General features: G+C 34.6%; 1 protein-coding gene across 1 annotated transcript; it reads right to left on the bottom strand.

Moving 5' to 3' along the window:
* Positions 1 to 25: 25 nt before the first annotated feature.
* On the bottom strand, positions 26 to 21751 carry Hydr2 (abhydrolase domain-containing protein 2). The gene is made up of 7 exons (XM_076135936.1): positions 21457 to 21751; positions 17821 to 17993; positions 11751 to 11918; positions 7572 to 7755; positions 6398 to 6592; positions 4332 to 4486; positions 26 to 3157 (listed from the first exon to the last, which is right to left on the bottom strand). The coding sequence occupies exons 1-7, from the start codon at positions 21609 to 21611 to the stop codon at positions 2877 to 2879; spliced, it is 1311 nt and encodes a 436-aa protein (XP_075992051.1). The 5' UTR covers positions 21612 to 21751; the 3' UTR covers positions 26 to 2876.
* Between the last annotated feature and the right edge of the window lie 1043 nt (positions 21752 to 22794).

Below are 22794 nucleotides of genomic sequence, written 5' to 3'. Positions count from 1 at the left end.
ATGGGATAAAACAAAAACAACAGAGTGTTATCATTTAAACGTTTATTACATATAAATTAAACATCCATTTAGGCGATTTAGACATTATATCGAAAGTCATATACATATTATGGGTTAAAACTCATAAGATTCATGTACTGTCAGCAAATTTCATCACAATCTAATGTCACAAGCCTATTTTTCTAAGCTTTGTACTTTTTAATCTCGATATATATTCATAAGTTGCTAAATTGACAACAATTAGATCTGCGAATATATTTATTGGATTCTATTTGAACATTACATTGAAAGCTGATAAACATTAACAGCTTTGTTTTCCGAAACATTACAAGTCGTATTTTATAATGTTAACTAATTACTATTTTTCTCAAGTTAGCAGTTAAGCTGAGCTCCTTATTACATTAAGCGTAACTTGAGGGATTGAGTTCAGTAGAAAAAGAAATGGTCCCAAAATAACTAGTTTAAAATAAACAATCAATAGATTGTAATATTAAAACTGCTGCATTATTGAATATTATCTTCTACAAAAATATATTGACAAGTATTCTCATACTTTCATCATTTTTACCACCAAAATTCTAAGTTTTGGACATACATATTAATTGAACTAGGCCCGACTATAGAGTGGACAGCACATTTAGATCAGAAAAGTTATTTGTGGGTTCTAACAACTGGTAAAAATGTGTATTCAGAAGATAGGTATGTTTATAAACACTAATAATTTCGTACGTAAACATTCACATCAAATTGCTTATCATGGTTGCAAGAAAACATCTGCCCTGAGACAGTTCATGTATACAGTTTCACACAGTAATATTACTGAGATCAATTTAGTATCGGATTTGTGTTATTACCCTAAACAAATGAACAAACAGCACAATTCAGCGTGTAAAAGAAATGCAATAAAAATACGAAAATACTTTCGTTACCAATGTATTCTATATACAATATAGATACAATACTTGAAGCACTTCAAAGATGACTAGGTCTTTGGAATGCTTAAAACCTATCAACAACTTGTGAGAGTCATCAACAAGCGCGGTATGACTCAACCACATTTTTCGACGAGGAATCATTATCGCCAGTCGAATATCAATTTATTCACTTAACATTAAGAGTGTTATGATCCTCGCTGAAGAATGTGGCTTCAGTCTATCTCGTCACCCCAGTAAGAAAGCAGCACGCAATGCAAACGTGCAAATACACAACCATCCAAATGGACGTCAACGTGTTACAAAAATATTTGTTTAAATAATTACCTATTTAAACAATATATTATTATGTATTATAAACATTAGGCTGCTGTTACTTTGCTACGAAAACACTTAGCTGACACACGTAGCATTACTTATTTGCCTATAATAAGTGTGTTACACACAAAAACTCCTAAACACTCAAAAATATTGTAAGTTATCTAGTTGTAAAATGTTTACAACAAATAAAATACCTCAACAGAAGCTAACATCAAGCGCCTAGCTATTAATCTTTGTCATGCAGTTATCGATCATACGGGCGACCTATTATTTCGCGTATGACCTACAATGTATTATAATCAATCATCCTGGGAATTAAATAGTATGCTAGTGTGAAATGCATCGAACTCCAACGACAACTACATAGGAACATTAAGGGAATCCAATGCAAAAGAAGGAATGAGTAGGTAAGTATATAATAATTATTATATAAAACATCTTAAAAACTCAAATATTGTGCAAATCGGTTTTGTACTATGCTATCAACATATTATTATATAATCCAAGCAACAATTGAAATGTCTACTTGGTACGGATGTCGGCAATCAATATGAACATACACTACTATATTATTCATATTGATGCCTACACCTCTACATTAGATTCATAAACGTCTATTCACATAGACCCGCAAAGAACTGAGTAAAATTTTAAAATATTTGTTTCTATATCATATTTATTAGTAATCTGAGACAAAACTGTATATTAAGTACTTTAGAATTCTACCCTGCTTTTACGACAGGTCTATATGAACCTTATATACATAAACTTTTTAACAGCAACGAAAATAAGTTTTATAGTCATTAAATCTTCAAGCAAAAAACACAACCACGCAAAACATATATTTTTAGTGAGTTTTAAACTCAACATCGAAACAGCATAAGTAGACATTCATTACTTAAGTGCACATTATGTGAAATGCAAGAAATACAGTTAAATATATCACTATTTTAACATTTACTATAAGGCCTGTGTATCTTCATTCGAACAAGTTTGGCGCAATAAGGCGTGGCACAGGTCACACTACAATTAATTGTGTGGGCAACGTTTTAAATGCAAATGTTGTGCAAGAAACATTAAATGTATCAGTTTTATTTTACTTATGTGGGTCTGAATTAATCTAAATTCAATGACCTCAGTATCTATTATGAAATATATCAACTACATACATTTATTACAAACCACGCCTAATTTTTAATTGTCACAGCAACACATAAACAAATATGTCAGTAAACTTCAATGTAGTGCCTTGAAATATTGAAAAATAAATAGTCTATAAAAGCTTGTGTAGTTCACAATAAACTGTAAATATATACCTCTTAGGTCCTGCCTAATATCTTACTTAGGGCATAACGGGAACCTCTAGTCCCCAACTAATAGGCTTTGGTAAATATGGTTCACTCCTATACCAATATAAAAGCCACTATTTATTAGGACGTATAAAAAACGTTGGAGAATCGTTACCTCCAAAACACGTACTTAAACACAATGTAAGTACTCATAAAACTTTTTACTGCTGATGAAATGGACCGCAGTAATTTAGGATCTGTGTTTTCAATAAATATTACACATATAAGTATACCAAAATGCTCTAGGAGCCACGAGTTAATATAATTATCGTTATTACGCTGACACCTTGGATTTTTTCTCTAAAGGATCGCGGTACACTATGGTGGCCGATTTGATAAGGTCAGGTTCGTCATCGGAGTAGTTGAAACTGCAGTCGTTGGATACAGCGGCGTCCTTGTGTGAGCACTTGTTGTGTGCCATGAGCATGCCGCCCGCGAGCCCCACCAGCGCGCGGTCGAGCCAGTTCACGGGGTTAGCGTATATTAGGCCTCCTTCGTAGAATCCCAAGTGACCGCCATGAGCGAGTTCTAGATACATCGCTTTATCGTGCGAGCCTGGAATTGTAGACGTGACTCATTAATACATGCGCGTCATGTCGATAAAACACAAAGATAATTATGATATTTGATAAAAATCGACATATTTATTATCGTTGTGACGCAATCATATCCTTTTCTGGGTTATATTAATCCCGCCATGTCATATGTAAGTCATTAAAATAACAGATTAACAAGACCGTAAAGGTGACTTGACTAATTACTTAAAATATAGTTTAGACTTGAGCAATTACAGCCCTAAAATATATTTAAATTAAACCAAATTTTGGTTGACTTATTACGAAATAATAAACCTTGAATTGCCCAACACAATAATTTAAGACGGGTATAAATATGTAGATATTTAAACCAGTTCCACAGCTTCATTCATGTCGATGTCCACATTGGTAATGACCTCAATACCATTGCGTAGCTTTATTGACAAAGTTTATAGAAATAAAACTATAATGTATGCTTTTTATCTAGACATCGAATTCATTATGTAAATACTAGCTACTGCCCGCGACCTCTTCGCGAGTATTGTATTTTTTCTTAGGATTAAAAGTATTCATTGTTTTAATCCAGGTTATAAACTATCTATTTACTAAATTTCATCCAAATCCGTCAAGTAGTTTTATCGTTAGAGTTACAAACAAACTCACATTCATCCTCACAAATTACTGCATTTACTATATGAGGACGATAGCAGATGTGGTTACCACCCGTTATTATAGTAACTAACGAACACAAGGTTTTATTCAAAAAACTTAAAAAAACAATAGCTTATTCATTGTGTAGGCTTTGACTATAATAACAAAGGCCTATCAAATATTAAGAATGAAGTACATAATCGTTGTAATTGAAGCAAAAGAAGGTCAATTGAATTGACCCAATCAATTTTCATTATGCCTTTATTAAGGCTTGTTTCCTCACTGGTACAAACATTAACATATATATTTTATAACTAGCTGACCCTAGGAACTTTGTACCACATGTTCCTGAATTTTTGTGTTTTAAATTTATTTATTTTGCAATTTTTTCACTTTTTCTCTACATAAGAACTATTCTCGTACTTCAATGCATATTATAAACAAAATTGCAAGATCGATTCAGTTGCTCTCGAGATTTGCGCTTAGCAATACATTTAGAGTTTCATTTTTATACTATAGAAGATATTATGGTGACTACTTACTGACAAATTCCCTAACAATGGGCAGCAGAGGCTCGGGAACGATGGGGTCGTCGCGAGCATTGACAAAAATCATCGGGGTTTTTATGTTGTTCAAGTAGAACGCTGACGAACTCCACTTGTAGAGATCTGCCACTGAGTCGAAGCCGTATACCCTCCTGTAATAAACGAAACAAATATTAAATTCCCGCTAACATTATAAATGCTAAAGTCCGTCTGTCTGCCTCTTCATACAACGACAGTTTGATACATAGAAATAAACAAATGAGTACACAGACTACAAATTATCCTATGTTCTTTCTCGGGACATCCCACAGAAACAGGAATTATGCATGTCAAGTCCACACTTTGGAGTCGCAGGCAGGGCTCATAAATATATTTTCCTTCATTATTAAAAGCTTAGGAATATAGGTTTGTGTACATAACGACGTACGAACTAATTGAGACGTCGAAGGTTAGTATTAGGGAAAATAAATGAGTGAAACATTAGACTATCGGCCTTACTAATGGGATAAAGGTGTGGCGGTTGTGACACGAAATTACAAATTCAACGTTATGTTTTACTAGGGAGAGAGTGCGTAAGTAGATATTAAGACATTCTGAGAAAGGTATTATTCGGGGCTTACTACTAGACCGATTAAATGCAAAAATATAAAATTATAACTTATGCTCAAAAGTAGCAGTTACAGCGACGAAAATACTTTTGCAGCCTGCTATACACGTAAAAGTAACGACAGCATGATACTTAAGTGTAACTTAAACTTAAGTATACTTCTAAATGTATTCGGCTGTAATAATAGAATATGTACGATTTCCCAAAAGGTTTCTGGTACATAATACTGTCTAAAAAGAAAACTACCTAATAGGCTACTAGCGTTTATTGAACCTATTCCTTGGCCTTAGATACACAACAATGTCTGTGTTGACACGACTGTAAAAGGTTACCCTAATATTTGTTTTCATTCGCAATCGGGGTTCAATAACTCGCACACATAAATATTTATTCTCGTATTAGCATACAAAAGTATTTCGTGTGTATTAAGACATTTGTATCTAAACGCAACTGTCGTAGTATGTGGGACGTTACTTTCACTAATTATGCACTATTCTTTCCAAACTTCACCGAGTAGTGCGAGCATTAAGTATGCATGTCGGTACCATTAGTACTAGTACATAATGTAAACAAACCTTTCAATCAATATTACCTACGCGATATACGGTTGAAGTGGTGTTCGAACGTTTTAAGTGAATGTACAAATTACATCACACCTTTTTCTATTGTAACAACTATGTAGATTATGTGCTCGTTTTACTTTTCACTTCTACATACTCGATAGCCTAGTATACAAAACATAAGTGGATAAAGAATGTGTGAAAACTAATGTCAGGATTCTATGATTAAATTAAATAATGCTTATCTAAAACACTGAAAATGAGGTCCAATTTATAGCCGCTGGTTATGAGAAGCGATAACGCAAATTCTAATGATAAACGTACTTATTAGGTGGATTTCATGAATTTCCTATAAATAATTTATATTTTAATAAAAAGATGATAGACGCGTAAGCCACTAACTAAGTATGGTAAGGTTTTCTAATTTAGGTCGATTGGCAGATAATGTCTGAGGCATTAGTCCGTATTGTGCAATTTTAGTTTCGTTTTAAATTAAACAAACTAATATGTAAAATTGTTACCTTGAATCACTAAATTACAGTTTGTTACTTCTATAAATAAGGTCTACATACGTTTTTTTTATACTAGGGTAAAGGCAGTGAAAGCCGAGTGGTAAAGTTGCGCCTCCCACGCAAGTGGTCGAGGGTTCGTACCCGAGGCGACACACAAACGACTATACGAAGTTATGTGAGTATTAGAAATAATTATGACTTTCCAACGGTGAAGGAAAACATCGTGATGCAACCTTGCATGCCTGAGAGTTCTTTGGAATAGTTCTTGATGGTATGCAAAGTCCCCAACCCTCCCTCTATAATCCTTCCCCCAATCCGGGAGGAGACCTTTGCCCAGTAGTGAGCCATTATTATCGGAGTAAATTTATTTAAGGACAATCCTACCTGGAGTAGGCCTCGTCTAAATCGGGCAATGTACCAGCAGAGACGATCATGTTCTCATCCAATTTGTATCTGTTCTTCATTTCGGGGCCCAGCAGCATTCTCTTGTGCCTCGTGATGATGTTGCGGTAGTTGTCAGTCATTATGTACAGGTAGAACCGTCGGAAGTTCTGCCATTGTAGCAAGTACACCATAGTGCTGCAAGTAAAATATATTGTTTTAATATCACTAGTATTCATGCGTCGTCACGCTTTCAGGATTCATTGTTAAGGCATTTCGTTGCCGAATATATGCAGTTCAGTTCAATGGCCTTAACGTCTGTAATTAACGTATTCGAGAATCAGTTTCGTAATATATTATAATTTTAATATGCTGCATATATTTCTTCTCATTTCACGTTTTTAGCAGAATACGCGTTTTCTACTGAGATGAATTGTCCCATTTAGAGTTTACTATGCTTATTTTTTGCCTATTATGCGTAAATACTTTGAACAATCTAGAACGCCGAATAACCGGAATACAAATGTCGACGTGTGTAAAATTAAGTCTGAATTCTGTGAAATCTCATTCCACAGAGCTACACTTGGCATTTAAATGATTACATGAAAAACATATCAGGTAAACACTGTAAACTGCATACGAGTTTCAGACGATTATTTCGCAATAAAATTCCCGCTTTGAAAGAAAAAAATATTTCAACCTCGAGTTGTGCAAGATGCTTATTTTTATATAAAACTAGTTCATATTAAAACTGCGTTCAAGCGGAAATCTTAAGACGAAGAAAACATTCAAGAGTATTCGCTTCAGAAAAAAATAAACATTTAGAACGAACATTAAATATTCACGTAGCGTTTTTCACGATGGTTCGATGCGCGACTGACACTGACGATAACCTCGACCTCTAGGGTTACTAATCGGGAGAAGAATTTAGAAGTACGTGTTAGATCGGGAAAAATGTCTTTTCGCATGATACTATGTATGAACTTGTAATAAAATCTTTTCTCTTCACAAAAAAGCTCGATATTTGGGTACCTCATGAGCTCACTGAAAGAAACCTAATGAACCGAGTTCTCATATTTTGTGACTCTTGAAGCCAAAGAGATTTTATTACAAGTTCAAACATACTATACTGCGAAAAGACTTTTTACCCGACGTAACATAAAAAAACGTTACTCACTCAATAGCGTTGTATCCCTGGCATATTGAAATACCGCCGATAATGTTGGCAGGCCTCTTCCTATCCTCTCCTAGATATTTGGATATCAAATTCCCACCAAGGCTGAAGCCGACTAGAATTAATTTCGTATTCGGATATCTCTCCACGAGATTTTCCACCATGTAGTTGTAATCGTCTGTGTGTCCTGAAAAAATAATACTTGGTTAGTATTTAACTAAGATCAGTGCTGATATATCGGCTCAGTGCGTTTGTTAATTGTATAAACATATTGGATACGGCTGCTAAAATGTGGATGACTTTCCTAAAGAGCGAATTTTTAAAAGGTCGCAACTTAAGATAATGGATAAATTAAACAAGTAGATAGTATTGATGATAATTTTATAGTATCTACACAGTAACGTAACACGAAGTTCATATACTTTGTATTATTTTTTTACATTTTCATATAATAATATTGTTGTGTACGAGACTATTACTATTGTTAGTGGCAATCTATCGATAATGTTCAGAGGGACCTAAACGATTTTCAAAGGGACAATGGAATCTTTGAATATGTTCTTATAACTTGATCTTTTAATACTATAAGATGGCCTTAACCAACTGTCGTTATGTTCTTAGTAGTGGCACATCAATGAGGCTGTATCACTATAATAAATCGACAACTAGTCACGCGATCCACTCATTACAAATCTCCCTAACCGATAAGTAAAAATAATGACATCTTTTATTTACTTACTCTAAACATAACAAAACCATTTTTATATAGTTGGTGTACGAATTTCGACCGTAGTCCAAAAAAGATAAAGTTGATTTCATTTTTGAAATATAACAATGTAGTCATTAAACATGATGACTTTACCAATATTCGTTATACATAATTATGTCACAGATTAGATTAATTAGGGTTAATTGTAATCAAATTATTTTTTGAGGTATACGAACAAGGTCACAAACTAATGCATTATGTATAACATTAGATAATCTAATTGATACAGATTTACTATAGTAGGAAAGTACTTCGTATTTTGGTAATAACTCAACATTATTTTATAGACAAGTCTACACCATAGCTGCAGTATACATTTCATTATTCCTGATTTACCACTTTAAACATAGAATTTAATGTGAAATCGTTAAAATTTTTGTAAGTTTTAAAAACTATAGCAGAGAGTTCAGCGACACTCAACCAAAATAATATAAAAACAAAATATTATGAACTACTCCTCATATCCATATTTTTTTCATATAACCAGCTTTTCAAATACATCACCATATATTACCTTGAATAAAAAAAATCGATTCGGAGGCACGCAATTATCCACTCGTTGCAATATTTCACATGGGTAAAACATATGATTATGAGAAGTAACGAGTGTCCAAATTATATGGGTGTTAATTTATTAAGCTAAATAATAGTGTACACGTAAAATCGATAAGTACTACGAAACGTTGATAAAACGTAGCCGGTGAATGTTGCGACTGTTTGGTTAACCAGTATAATATTTAGAAAAGGTTTTTACTTGATATAGGGGACTCTATAACTCTACTGAACTGCACCTATGAAATAATGGAAACACTGAATGCAGAAGATATTTTAGGGGGAAACGGCAGAAAAATCAAGAAAACCTTTTTATGGAGGTAAAATAACAAGCGGATACTAGTATTTTTACACAGAATTAGAAGACTGTTTTATTTTCCCGACGGAAAAGTTTTCATCCAAGATATTAGGACTCATAGAGCCGTAATAATGTCAAAGACAGCAAGTCCCCCGATACGCGGGTATGTCCCTTTTGTCCTTCGAGAGAAAATATCGTGAGAAATCTTGAATGTCTGAGAGCTCGGCAAATAGTTTTATCTCCTCTTATTACGGGAGGAATGCCCTGTTTAACTGTATGACAATAGTTGGTAAATGATGATTGTCACTTGTCTTCGACGCCTTTTTGATCTTATGTTTCGACGTAGTAGGATCAATTGGGTTCAGAATTCAAGAAATCTCATACTATGAAGAAATTTATTTTTCTAAATACAGACGTGAGAATAGTGTCTTCGACACATCAGTAACGGTCCGATAACATAACAGCATTAGAATAAAGGACATAGGTATCTACTCTGTTTTCAACAGTAGCACGAAATTCTAGCTTTGCTCGGTAAATAATAACATAAACCTATTTAAGTTAACTGAAAATTAAGAACGCGTCTTTCGCTACACCCTTGAAGAATAGAGCTGTAAAAAATCAAGCTAAAAATCTACGTGAAGTGAATAAGTTATTCCTAAATGATGTGAAACCACGGTAAAACCTAGGTTGCCTATACTAGCATTACCGTCAAGGAAATCGACGATTTAAGTCCGCCGAGTTTTCCGCTTTGTACAGTTCCGGTCTTGATTTGCGGGAAAGTCACGGACGTTAGTTTGTTGTTATGTTACATACATAAAACAATAAAAACGTAACGAAAGTGTCTGTTATGTTTACATTCACACAAATTCATAGTATTATCTGTTGTGACTCTACAATCTACATAATGTTAGTATGAATAATGGCCACTGACACCCGTCGTTGTGGCGGAGGAGTTGATTTTTCTACTTCCCGGATAAAGAGCTATAAATTTACTGAACCCTTCATACGTTTTATTTAGAACTTGGAACGTCACTAATGTCCGGTTTTTCAGGCACATTTAGCGGTAGTTTATCTATTCAAACTGTCATGTTTATATGAGCTTTAACGCTATTGAATAGATAAACTACCGCCAAATGTGCCGCAGAAAACCGGGGTTAAGTGCATCATACTAATGGTTGTACAATCTGAACTGCGTAGTACATCCCATAAACATTGTTAGTACGATCTACAAATGCAGTATTTGCTATTTCTTTAAGGAATAGAGTTTAACGCACAAAAACGCATATCCAAAGTGCACTCAGTTTGAACAATGTGGTAACACAAGCTGTAGTAGCAACCACAATGACCTCGCCGCGAAAGTAGCCAGATGATTTGCTTTACTTTGTTGCTAGATTTAGATATCAGTACGAATAAAATACTAGAACAATCGAATGGAAGTTCAGAATCATTTCAATGTTAATAATTATTGTTTCCTCGAAATCGATTTGTTGATGTTAAATAACAATAAGGAAGAATGTTTATTTAGTTTATACAGCGTACAACATTTGACATATACCCATATACTTAAATTGATCTCGATATGAAGAATTCAATCTACCGTAATATTCAGGATCGATTGTTAGCAATTATGAAGTTCAACAAGTGTATCGTAGACAATTGCGGTCACAATTTCTGCAATCTACGTTCGTTGTGGCGCATGGTACATTTTATTATTTGCATGTTTCTTTACAAACATACAAATAAATTAAGGAGGTATTTAGACCAGTCCCTTCAAGCATATCCATGCGTACTCGCACGCATGTTTCAATTTCTAGGATTCGTTGTGTGCATAACACTTTACTTAACATCATTAACGTTCATTGCAGTCGATATCATGTAATACAAAATCAGTAATAGCAAGCGTTACATCCGATATGTACTTTTGATTGAATCAATCATTTGATCACGTAATGAAACAATAGAACTACGAACTATAGTCATTATAGGTACATGTCCTTTGCTTCTTTTATGTCGTTACTATACTTATATGCTAGTGTAGGATTCCTCACACATCTTGACATGTGACTGGGGCCACGTTCCTGATATTATCATTATAGTGTAGGTAGATAATGGTATCTAATAGATTCGACAATAATGATACACATTTCCGGAAATTTCTTGAAAATTATGGTATAGTAAAGTATCCTTCACGGTTTAAGACAAAATAAAACCTAGTTTAGGAACATAAGGAATCTGTTATCTGCTTCTCCTCCTAAAATCAAACTGTTCCTCGAAAAGCCACCATGAACAGCATTTACGTACATAACGCTGCTTCGAGGAGAGCTGATTCAATAGTGAGAGTGGCTAGGAGTTTCTTGCCAACACTTCTTATTACCTTCCGAAATTACGGTAAATTCTCTTTATTTTTTTTTGACTATTAAACAAGTGAGACCTATTTCTCCAAACCATGTTAAGGGGAGTTAAAATGCGTGTCCGGGATCCTTGTCGTACGACCAGGAAACGGTGGAACCGGTTTTCGTTCTTCAGTAGAAGTTTAAGAAAAATAGACATTAATGCTACTCACCATATGAGAATATTCGATGTCCGGTGACCGGCACGCTGTTGAGGGCTCCTATATGGTTCAGTACAGCGCAGCGGTATCCGTGACATTGCGAATAGTGCACGTAGGTGCGGATGTACACGCTCTCCGATGTGTTGCCGATGCCGGGGCAGATCGCCACCGTTACGTCATCTAGAAAAAAACAACTATTAATATAAAACGTAAAAGACATACTGTCTACTAAATAAGTTTTTCGTTAAATATCATTGAACTCCCCAACCCGCAGTTGGCCAGCGTGGTGGAACAAGGCCTAACCCTCTCATTACGAGAGGAGGCCCAGCAGTGGAATATAAATGGGTTAAATTAATTGATTAATTTATTTATCTTTGAACTTCACGCTTCCAAACGAGTAATTTATGTGAAAGACTGTATACTTGATTAAAAAACCTGTCAACTACACTGAACTTCAACGAATTTATAGTATATTGTATTAATGTATTCTAGCCTCACCGAAATAATCCATACTAATATTATAAATGCGAAAGTAACTCTGTCTGTCTGTCTGTCTGTCTGCTACTTAATCACGCCTAAACTACTGAACCAATTTGCATGAAATTTGGTATGGAGATATTTTGATACTCGAGAAAGGACATAGGCTACTTTTTACCCCGGGAAAATGACGCATTTCCCGGGAAAATCCAGGTTGCGAACGAAGTCGTGAAAATTCAATATTATAATGGCACTGAATTAACAAAATTCCGTTGTCATGGCAACTGTTTTAATGGCGGATATGCCTTAGCGCGATTTCGTTATATTAAGAGATATAAATAATTTTGAGAATATTTTTCGTGAAAAAAAAGCATATTTTACATCATCACGCTACGACCAATAGGAGCAGAGTAACAGTAAAAAGTGTTACAAAAACGGGGAAAATTCTGACCCATTCTCTCTTATGTGACGCAAGCGAAGTTGCGCGGGTCAGCTAGTTATGCTATAAATTAATGTTATACAATAAAAATTACTCATAAAAAAATTGCAGCGCATAAATGAATAATGCACTAAGTACTCGCGACGGTGGTCATTTCTGCAGTATAATAAAATGTTTTATCGTAGTTGGAATGACAATCCATACTAATATTATAAATGCGAAAGTAACTCTGTCTGTCTGTCTGTCTGTCTGTCTGTCTGTCTGCTACTCAATCACGCCTAAACTGCTGAACCAATTTGCATGAAATTTGGTAGGGAGATATTTTGATACCCGAGAAAGGACATAGGCTACTTTTTACCCCGGGAAAATGGCGCATTTCCCGGGAAAATTCAAGTGGCGAACTAAGTCGCGAATAGTCAATATTATAATGACATTGAAATAACAAAATTCCGTTGTCATGGCAACTGTTTTAATTTCGGATATGCCTTAGCGCGACTTCGTTCTATTGAGAGATATAAATAATTTTGAGAATATTTTTCGTGAAAAAAAAAAACATATTTTATATTATCACGCTACGACCAATAGGAGAGTAACAGTAAAAAGTGTTACAAAAACGTGAAAAATTCTGACCCATTCTCTCTTATGTGACGCAAGCGAAGTTGCGCGGGTCAGCTAGTTAAGAATAAGTTCTGTCGATCGCAATATTATTACAATACAGGGTGTAAACGACAGCCTACCGAAAACGAAAAAAAATGACTTTAGACACGATTCTGGTGCTTATGGCGTTGAAAATTTTCATCGGGTTTTTCTTGATTTTTCCGATTTTTTATGCGTTTTTTTTTATTTTTTCTGGTATTATTTCGTTAATACTACACAATGCAACATGAATATGAAAAAAAAAACCGTCATATTACTGTTTTTCACAAAAAACAGCAATGGATTAAAACAACGTATAAATTCGCTATCAGCTGTTCGGCCAACGACACCGCGCCGGCGGCGGCCGGCCGCGACGGTCGACGTCACGCCGCTTACCTACGCGCGCCACACAGACACGATTACGCACACAGCTGTCAACCTCACACTCACTAGTATGCAGCGTTACTTAGTATTTGTTCTATGTTAAAAATGAAAATTACATAATTATCCCGCTCTCCGATAAAAGGTAAATTCATAAGATTTAAAATGTGTGATATCTTATTATTACACGTTCAAATACATACAGAACAACAAAAAATCCTATTGATATTCTTTAGCGCTATAAAAATCTCAAATAAACAATTTAACATGTATTGTCGCTTTGTTCCATTTGTTCTTGCAAAATTCTATTCGATATTTACACGCTCATTCATACTTCATACAAGCGCGGTGCGACTCGAAAAGTAGATGGCCGTAGTGACGCGTGACGCCGCGACCGCGCGTGGATGTTACATAGATGGGATGCGGCAAAATGGATGCTAAGTAATTCTCCGGGGATTATGAATTATGATAAGTTAGTTTCTCTGATAAGAATATTAATGGATATTGATTGTTATCATTGTTATGTACCTACATTTTTTATGGTTTAATTAAATAAACGTTTCGTGTTTATTTTATTTACTTTAAGCTGATTTTATGTTATAAATATCAAAGTTTTTTAAACTTACATCAATAATGTTTGTAATGTTATTTGGTATTTGAATAAAACTACAATGCAACCAGTAACAACTGTGACAAGTAAAAATAGTAATGCCACATCAATATTTTATTGAATCTAATCTCTCGCTGGGATCCTAACTCGTCGCTCGTCACCAAATCGGCGGCGCGCGCGCGGACGGCGCGGAGGGAACGGGTGGCGCGGGCGAGGGGCGGCGCGAGTGAGCAGAGAGGCGCCCGCGCCGGCGGCTCTCTTTGATCGATAGTTCGAGCAATTCGCTCGCGGAAGACGGAAGCTCTTCACCGGTGTCGTTCGTTATGTCCTATTCGTCGTGTCGTGTGTGAACTGCTGTTTATTATTACTTGTTATTGTTCCGGTTTTGAGTTGTTAGTGTTTTTATTGTTATTATTTTTGTTGTTATTGTTTTCAAAGTGCAGTTGTGTTCGTAAATAGGAAGAAATGTTGATGTGTTATGTATGGTGAAGCACGTGGAAGTGCACGGCGTGCTCTGCACCTGTACGTCCGGATCCAAAGGTACTCAAACTCTCGCCATACACCAGGTATTTGCGTGTTGATAGACATTGATAACAATTTGTTTTAGCACTTCCTTATTATTGGTTACGTTTTGCTATTATTGTTTGATTTCACGTAAGCCAAGTACCTAGGTACCTACCTACTTACAATTTTACTATGAGCTATTGTAACATACGGGCCTACTTACGATACCATAAACGATACATAAGATTGTTATCTAATGATAGCGTTGCATACTAGTGAGCGCATAGACGTGGTGGTACGCGTATGTACCTACGACGCGTCGCGACATATCGTCGCTCAGCGCGCCGCCGCCGCCAGAAATCTCGTAGGCATGCGCGGAGATACATCGCGTTGTTCACTATACATTGAACGCTCAAAAATGACTAACTCGGGAACCAATCATTTCCGAGAAATATCGTTGGAGTAAATTTCGCGCATACAGTGTCACAAACTTACCAGTAAAGTTTTCGGTTAGCTGTCATTTACACCCTGTATAAGATAGCAATTCCCCAAAATCAATTGCTTACGTCAACACACTTATGCACGTAGAGATAAATGTCAATACAATAAATCGAGAGTTACGATGACTTACCCTCGGTTTCTGAGTACATTTAGCGGTAGTTTATCTATTCAATAGCGCTTTTTTTTGTGTGAGTTTTAACGCTATTGAATGGATAAACTGCCGCTAAATGTATAACCTGTCTAAAAAGTGACAATCGATTAAAGCGACAACCGCTGTGTTTAGAGAGGGATGTTGTCATAAATTGCAAAGATTATGGCAATATCCGAGTGTAATCATTTATTGCAGTGGGCGCTGGGAGGGGTCGACGTTGCGAAGTGGACAATTAATCACAGGCATGATCAAACGACAACAATCAGTCAGACCCATACCCCGCTTCCACCTACGAACTACGTCATCAACCCATTCTTGTACATGGACCGCTTTAAATGTTGTTGAGATATGCTTACAACTCCAATCAAAGCAACAGATCGCTTTTTGCGGTAAAGCTATTTCTTTATTTTATTCTGGTCTTTAAAAACTCCATAAATAAGTTAAAATTCTAAGTTTCAATGGGCATAACGATGTTAAGATCAACGTTTACGTTTTCCACACAACTGGAACCAATGTTTGGCAATAACGCCGATAGATGTGCATAAATAATGATAGGTTATTGCACCATCGATTAGTTAAATACCGTATTTCCAATCGACTCTCCATTACTTCCGTAGGATACCCATGTTAAGTTCTGTATGTGCAATACGTATAACTAAAGCTGACTCACTCTAGGAATTTCCCGGCCTCGCGTGGAAACAACGCGTGTTCTAGAAAAAATGATAATAGCTGCCTATCTCACTCTATCCGTAGCCTTTAAAAAACTTCAGCAAGATATATCGATATTGTTCGATTTGTATATGAAATATCGAAAGGTCGAGTAAGTGAGTCAGAGTTAACACTTTTATATGGATGACCGGCATGCTTAGTCACATCGCAAGTATGACATAGACTTACGTTTCTAGTACGTTGGCGAGCTTGGACAATAGTCAAAATTCCTATTCTATTGTAAACAATACAAATTATTATTAGGATATAGATAAAAAATGGAAACAGTATGCAACAGGACAAATTCTTCTTTATTGTTGAGTATCCAACGATAAGATATAACGTTTTAGAATGGCGTCTGTATTCAAAAATGTATATCTACTTTCAAAATTAGCCGGTCCGCTAACTTATTTACATATTTATCATAGTCTGCATCTATGATTCTTAAATTAGAAGAATTTGTCCTTGGAAACAAGAGACCGGTATTCATTTCCTTATCAATAAATGATCACAATAACAGTGACGATCTGTTTACCTTCTGGATTTTGTTTATGGTCTACTTTAGGAATTAATGCACAGAATTGCCATAGTGACATACTTTTGAGGTTGTTCCTTTAGAATACTTTAGATAAACTTCTATTAACATAATGATAGAACCTTATCATTACAGATCGCGACATACAATGATATCTTGACAATTGACTGAATTATTGTAACCAACACGTGTCGCCTTCTGCGTAGTTTTTTTATCTCACGGGAGCGAGACTTGTGAATGATACGAAAATCCACTGGCCACTGATAATTTGAATCATGCGTTTAAAACATGACGTATTATGATGTAATACTAACATTACTTCGGCAAGTTCTAAGAATTTTGTCGGACAAAGAAACACTCATTAGCTTTATGCTAAGTCTAATAAGGAGCCGGTTATAGTCAGGAAACTGGACATAAAACAACTCTATGTAAAACAATTCGGCATCATTATTAACAACTGTAGTTTTGTTAATAAATATCTTGGTGATGTATGACGATTTTGACTAAATATTTCTTTATTACAAATAAGTTTATATTTGCTTTGTCATCGGGAGACTGGCGACAATGATAATATCGTTCATTCGACGAAAAAATATAGGTATTGAAACAAATCGATATAATGTATGTTCTAGACTTGTCACTTGTCACACACCCACCCCTATTGGTACATGAATAATAAAGGAGTAGTGCTGTAAGCTATCGAAGTTTGCACTCGAAAACAATAGAGAATGGTTATGAGATATTTTCAATCTCAATATGACAAGCTTATCAAAGTATTACCTATTCTAATCGGCAATAAAGTTTATCGAACATTCTATTATAACACCTATTAGATAACGTTCAGTCATTTATTAAGATCCGAGATATTCATAAGAGTTCCATAGAATTCAATTTCTGTTATCATGACTATACTCCCGCAAATTGCTTTTAATGTTTAAGGAGTTTGTTTTAGATACATTTGATCTTCATTTGTTTATAAAGTTGGGTTAGGAATTTTCATAACCGGTACTAGTACCGGTGCTTGACTTTACCAGCAAGCATTGAAGCAAAATAGATTCTACAAAGAGTTGTTTTAGTTCTCAGTGTCACTTCCAATAACAATAGAAATTCTTTGTTTGTTATTAAAATCAATATGCATACCTTCGTGTTCGTTGCCAACGGGCTCATACAGGTCGTAGGTGAGGGTAGACTTATCGGGCAGGACCAGCGAGACTCGACCACCAATAGGCCAGGGGCACCGGACGCGTCCGATCAAACTGTGCAGGATCGTTTGCACATGTCCGCTGAAGCCCCATAGCCGGGTTGGTATGTAACTGCAAGGAAATATCATTTGATTTAACTAAGTATAAGTAAAAATACTATGGAGATAAACTAACGACGGTTTAACACAGAATAGGTTAATAGCTGCGTTAACTATTTTTACTGTGTAATGGTTCAAAGCGCTCAAACGATTTGATAACTAATCATTGGGTCTGTTAAAGGCAAGTGTTTTTAAGATCTTTGGTGTTTCCGGAGCACACATTAACAATCCTGTGGAGTAATGAAAGATGAAAATACTATACTACTAATTGTATTCATTGGTCAATGTTTGTCTTTTAGAAGTTTCTAACGGTAACGAAAGATTTTGAACAGCATAAACATAATTATGTCTTTATCTCCTAACTATTCTAGTTATACATATCGGTCTTTTAGCCAATACATTTGGCGAGCCGAACCCAGAACTAGTTTAGATCAGCATATAATACCATTTATACTCCTAAGTAACCATTTTAAGTTGATTTTCAGGCAATGGATTTCGTAGAAACGCATCTCGACAACAATCCGAATTCCACAAAAACCTGTTTTCTTTTAAAATGACCCGAATAAAGAACGGGTTAGGAGGCGCAACTACCTGATCACATCTGTCTGTCCGTGTGTAGGTTTTACGGTAACTTGATTCTAACTAAAAACTGGGTTTTATATGGACTGCAGTTGATAACAATAGAAGACAGAAGGATGTGAACATCTTTCAGAATGATAGTGCAAAAAATTGCAGCCTATTATTTAAAGAGTTTAGATATAAAGGATGAAAATCTATGAAAGATCGATTAGAATAATTTTTAATGGTTATATCTTTCTGTACTTAAGTCGCGTTATCAGATTTATACGTCCTAAAAACAATAGATTCATTATTTGTAGCTACTTTGTTTAGCTCACAGTGGATTAGCGTTGATCGGGAAACGATTAACGTTTTGAACAACTGTTGACCATAGTTCTTTGGAATTTAATGACCTCTTTGTTATTCCGGGCTTCGGAAGGTACCTCATCGTAAGGTAGTTTCCCAGTTAATACACGCTTCAGGCTTTCAGGCGGAATCATAAAGAAATAATTATCATACACACAGACTGTTGAGTGAACAAAAAAGAATCTGATTGTCAACTTTTCAGTGTTAATTTGACAGTAAAAAAGGCCAAATGTGAAGTTAACCAAAGTTACCATTTCAATGAGGCAACAATAATTTCAAGGTCGCGTTTGTATTGAATGAGTCAAGTGGGAACTGTTGCATGTTGTTGTCACCAGGTTAATTAGTTGACAAAATACTGGGCAAATTAACTGATTCAATGTGTGCAAATGTATGTATTTTGTTTGCATAATGAATAATGAGTCAGTGTGTTAAAATAGTCTACATATATCATCATTTGAGTACATAATTTCTTAGTTTCAATACAAACTACTTCCTCCAAAAAGTAGTAAAAACAAACTGTATTAAAGTTATCTTTTTTGTTAGCCCATTATATGTCCCACTGCTGGGCAAAGCCTCTCCTCTTTCCTTCAAAATAATCATAAGTTGTTACTTATTTCATGTAGTTCTCTATAAATAAGTTGCCTACTAGAGCAACAGTTATATTGTTTGTCAATAAGCAGAACAGCTACAAGACTTCAACAGGTATATTTATGATAACTTATTGGAAATGGCTGTTATTTAAACCCTTAGTTATTACACTAAGTTCGTGTAGTCTGATCATATAGGCATTATGTATTGGAAGTATCTCAAGTCTTAATAGGATATCTACCTTGAAAATAATGTTTACCTCTTGTATGCTAGGTACATACACTTTTTCTAATAATATTGCAATGCATATTAGGTGTGTATTATAGCATAGTCTAGCCAACTGTCTTTAAAATGGATTGAGATTTATCAAATAATAATTAACAAACAATGGTGTAAAACTGAATATATTATAATTTCATTATTGAAATCTTTTTGAGTCTCAACAATAGATAAGTCTATTGATTATATGAATATTAAAATGAAGAATTATGTATTACAGCATCTCAACTATATACCACAATTGTTTATAGACATATATAGATTTAAATGCAAGTGTTAGTACAATAAATAACAGTGTGTATATAATATAACTATATAAATATAATCATATGAGTTTATTACTATTGTCTAATCAAGTTACTATTACTGAACTACACAATTGAATTAGAAACAATAATAGATTGTTTAAAATTGCCTTTTTCAATTCAATGTGGCAATTATTCCACCATATGGCTCATTATGTGTACATATTTAATGTTTGTAATAAAAAATCACTCATATTTAAGACAAAGATGATCTTTTAATAGAGTTTTTTTATTAATATCTATTAATGATAGTGTAGTGAACTCAAGGCCTAACCCACCCTCATTTTTGAAAGATATCCTTATTATCATATATATCATAATTTGAAATTCATTAATGTGTAGATGCAATGTTGGTAAACAAACCATCAAAATTATTTTTAACTTAAGTTTGAATTACTTATAGTTCTATTAAAGATGCATGACAACATAACAACTTAATTTGTAAGACAAAATCATGCATTCATGATTGACTCATGTTCTATAAAGAGTTTTAACTCATTACCTGTTAATACACAGAACACTTATTACAATTAGTAGATACATTAAGGCTAATAGTTTTCTTACAAACCTCCTTAAAGATAAACCTATTTGGATTTTTGTTTGTTTACATTTTGTTTTAAAATAAGCAACTGTTATTTATAGACCAGGAAATTAAAAGTCTAAATTGGATGATCTTAAGACAAAGCTTATGTATTTATCTAGAACACAATAAATTCACTTGTATTACTTTAGTTATAAACAAGTTAAAACCTAAGCTAACTATAATTAAGTAGAACATTACCTATACTTTTACCACAGAGTAACTGACCACTAATAATGTAAAGTAAAAACAATCCTACATCAATTACCAGCACAGAATTAATAATAGCATGATTGTTACTACCATGTTTTATGGCTTGGAAGCCTTTGAAACCCCAAGTAGCAACGGTGGGCTGCAATCGAAACTATCGAATATTGGTATTTCTACACATACTACTTATTTCTACCCAATATAATCATGTTTGTGCTATTTCAGTATCCTGTTTTTATCTTAGTGTAATGTTTATTTTATAAACAAATCGACTGCTTTAGGGAGTGGTGTATTTTTGTGTACCTACGTAAATATTCTAGAAAGTGTGAGTAAATAAAGATGTTTTGGTGCCATTTACTATTATGTTGAGGCGTACGGTCAGTTATTATGGAGCAAGGAGTCAGTGAAATGCCTAAGTAATCTATATTTACAACACCCCTAGTATTTTGGTACTTCAAAATTTCAATATTCTTCAATGGTAATGACATCATCAAGCAACACTTCATTCTCGCGTGCACATTCAACATAGACAATGTAAATAATCGGAAAATTGAGAAGATGTATAGTAAAGAATATTATTAAATACTTACGGTTCATTTAGGAATGGTGAAATAAACAAGATATTTTCAATAAAACTTCTATCTCTCCCATAAATCACAGGTTTTTGTGGTTGACTGTTAACGTTCAATATTCTAAAAAGTATACACAGTATGACCGCAATAACAGCTAAAAGAACCGTAGACATGGTGAGAAATTTAATTCAGATCACACAGTCCAGAAAATAGAAGGAAATTTTACATAATAGCGGCAAAACAGTTGCCTCGCTATTATGAGGAAACAACAAACATCCACCCACCGCACGACACAACAGACAGACTAAAAACGTCATTCATTCATTTTCAATTCACACCAGTGTTGCCAACTTGGATTTTGAAAAAGGCGTAGGCCAGATTAGAAAATTACGTAGAAATAGTAAAATTTCCATATGAGAAATACGTAGATCTACGTACTTTTTTTTTTAATTGAAATTAAGACAGTAGGGTAGGTAAAAGTGAATAAAACGACAATTCATAAGACCCTAAAAGTTGCAGACAGACAGCAGATAGATAAAACTGGTTAGAGAGATATCTCCGTGAACAAAAATAATAATAAATAAATAAATATTCCAGTAGCCGGTTAGTTTTTACAATATCTACATTCTACATGTGAAACCACCACTTACAGATAATTTAAAAAAGTTCGCTACTTTCAGGGTCATCGATTTATTTAAATTATTCAATTTTTATTATCATTTTCAGACGACAGAAGACGCCAAGACGTTTCGTTTTACACAGTCACATGAGTCTCAGTTCTTTTGAATTGACTGATGACTGACACTGTTTTTAAAATGAATGGCGTAATAATAAGTTGAGTGGCGAGGCGAGGCGAGTATGCGCTAGTATAAAACGGAACGTTTATTAACTTTTTTTTACGAAAGTAACAAAAATAATGCCCATTCAGTCTAATAACGGGATATGTTATTTTGCAATTGAATAATTTTGATAGAAAATACGTAGATTCTGGGACTAAAGTTCGTAGGTTTGCGTGGAAGGCTCAAAATACGTAGATCTACGTAAAAAGACGTAGAGTTGGCAACACTGATTCACACCCAACAACCAGTGGTGCCAACCACATGCCAAATATTTTCCTACAGTACAGAGAACACCTATCGTTACATATTTTATTTATTAGAAATACAGGTTTTAAAATACAGTGTAATTAATTTTGAGTAGGTTAGAGGTAAGCCCATAAAATAATCTTTTTCAAATCCAACTTCTCTTATTAATCGTACTACAAACTACGAATAAAATTCACTACAAAATATGTATTGGTTGTTGGCCACACTGAAAACCGTTCATTCTAGAAACAATCAGGAGTCCGGATGTAGG

This window comes from Anticarsia gemmatalis, chromosome 3 (genome assembly GCF_050436995.1).
Source record: "Anticarsia gemmatalis isolate Benzon Research Colony breed Stoneville strain chromosome 3, ilAntGemm2 primary, whole genome shotgun sequence".
Lineage (NCBI taxonomy): Eukaryota > Metazoa > Arthropoda > Insecta > Lepidoptera > Erebidae > Anticarsia > Anticarsia gemmatalis.
This window is presented reverse-complemented; position numbering and strand designations above follow the sequence as displayed.

Coding starts and splice junctions, on each gene's coding strand:
- Hydr2 (XM_076135936.1), bottom strand. CDS start 21,611: ATGTCTACGGTTCTTTTAGCTGTTATTGCGGTCATACTGTGTATACTT. Junction 17,994..21,456: donor TCACCATTCCTAAATGAACC/GTAAGTATTTAA, acceptor ATTTCCTTGCAG/TTACATACCAACCCGGCTAT. Junction 4,487..6,397: donor TTAGACGAGGCCTACTCCAG/GTAGGATTGTCC, acceptor CGTTTATTACAG/GAGGGTATACGGCTTCGACT.